This window comes from Colobus angolensis, unplaced genomic scaffold (genome assembly GCF_000951035.1).
Source record: "Colobus angolensis palliatus isolate OR3802 unplaced genomic scaffold, Cang.pa_1.0 Scaffold145, whole genome shotgun sequence".
Classification (NCBI taxonomy): domain Eukaryota; kingdom Metazoa; phylum Chordata; class Mammalia; order Primates; family Cercopithecidae; genus Colobus; species Colobus angolensis.
Window position 1 is genome coordinate 2148477 of NW_012114544.1, and position 1273 is coordinate 2149749.

At 41.1% G+C, this 1273-nt stretch overlaps 1 protein-coding gene across 1 annotated transcript in view; it reads left to right on the top strand.

Annotated features, from left to right (window-relative positions):
* Positions 1-140: 140 nt before the first annotated feature.
* LARP1B (La ribonucleoprotein domain family, member 1B) overlaps positions 141-1273 on the top strand; it is a 136792-nt gene continuing 135659 nt past the window's right edge. Inside the window, exon 1 of the mRNA XM_011935603.1 lies at positions 141-202. Coding sequence (XP_011790993.1) covers positions 161-202 — 42 coding nt within the window. The 5' untranslated portion in view covers positions 141-160. The remainder of the gene's footprint in view (positions 203-1273) is intronic.

A 1273-nucleotide genomic window follows, 5' to 3' on the forward strand; every position in this document is an offset into this window, starting at 1 on the left:
TAACCCCGGGAGGCGGAGCTTACAGTGAGCTGAGATCCGGCCACTGCACTCCAGCCTGGGCGACAGAGCGAGACTCCGTCTCAAAAAAAAAAAAATTTCTAAAACTAATTTGCAGACCTAACTCTTATTTATTACTTCTTAGGCTAGTGATTTCAGCGATATGGAGAATTGGCCAACACCAAGTGAATTAGTGAACACTGAAGTGAGTATTATTTTAAAGTTTTTCTTTAAAGAAAGGAAAATATATCCATTTCAACATGCAGAATTTTATTTTACTTAAAATGTAAAGAATTGTCATACTGGGGGACAGATTTTTTTTATTTGTTTGAGACAGGGTCTTGCTCTGTCACCAGGCTGGAGTGCAGTAGTGTGATCACAGCTCATTGTAGCCTCAAACTCCTAGGCTCAAGTGATCTTCCTACCTCGACCTCTAGAGTAGCTGGGACTACAGGCACGCACCACTGTGCACAGCTAATGTTTGTATTTTTCATAGAGACGGGATTTTGCTGCTCTCCAACTCCTGAGCTTAAGTGATCCTCCTGCCTCAGTCTCCCAAAGTGTTGAGATTACAGTGTGAGCTACCAACCTGGCTGAGGAACAGATTTAAAAACTTGATTCATCAAGATTACATTTTGTTAGTTTAATTTGCAGTTATTCTTTGATGCTGCCAGTAACATTAGTAATGAATTTGTCTTAAGCTTTACTCATGGTAAGCTTAACCTAACCTAGTATTTCTTTCTTTCTTTTTTTTTTGTTTCTTTAAGACAGGGTCTCACTCCATTACCCAGGCTGGAGTGCAGTGATGTGATCACAGCTCACTGCAGCCTTGGCCTCCCAGGCTCAGGTGATCCTCCCCCTTTGCCTCCCAAGTAGCTGAGACTACAGGTGTGCACCACCACACTGGCAGGTTTTAAACTTTTTGTAGAGATGGGGGTTTGGCCATGTTGTCCGGGCTGGTATCGAACTCCTGAGCTCAAGCAGTTGGCTCACCTCAGCCTCCCAAAGTGCTGGGATTATAGGCGTTAGCCACCATGCCTCGCCTATTATTTCTTTAATAATGAAGACATATTATAAATTGTAATCAAATTTTTATATTTGTATAAAGTCACATACATTGATAAAGAGGTGCTGAAAACATGGCAGCTATTCTTTTGATAGTTTACCCACTTTTCAGATAACCTAGTTTAATTCATCACATTTCCCTCATCTGATTGTATTCTTTTTTTTTTTTTTTTTTTTTGAGGCGGAGACCTGGCTACCTTGGTTGCTGGTG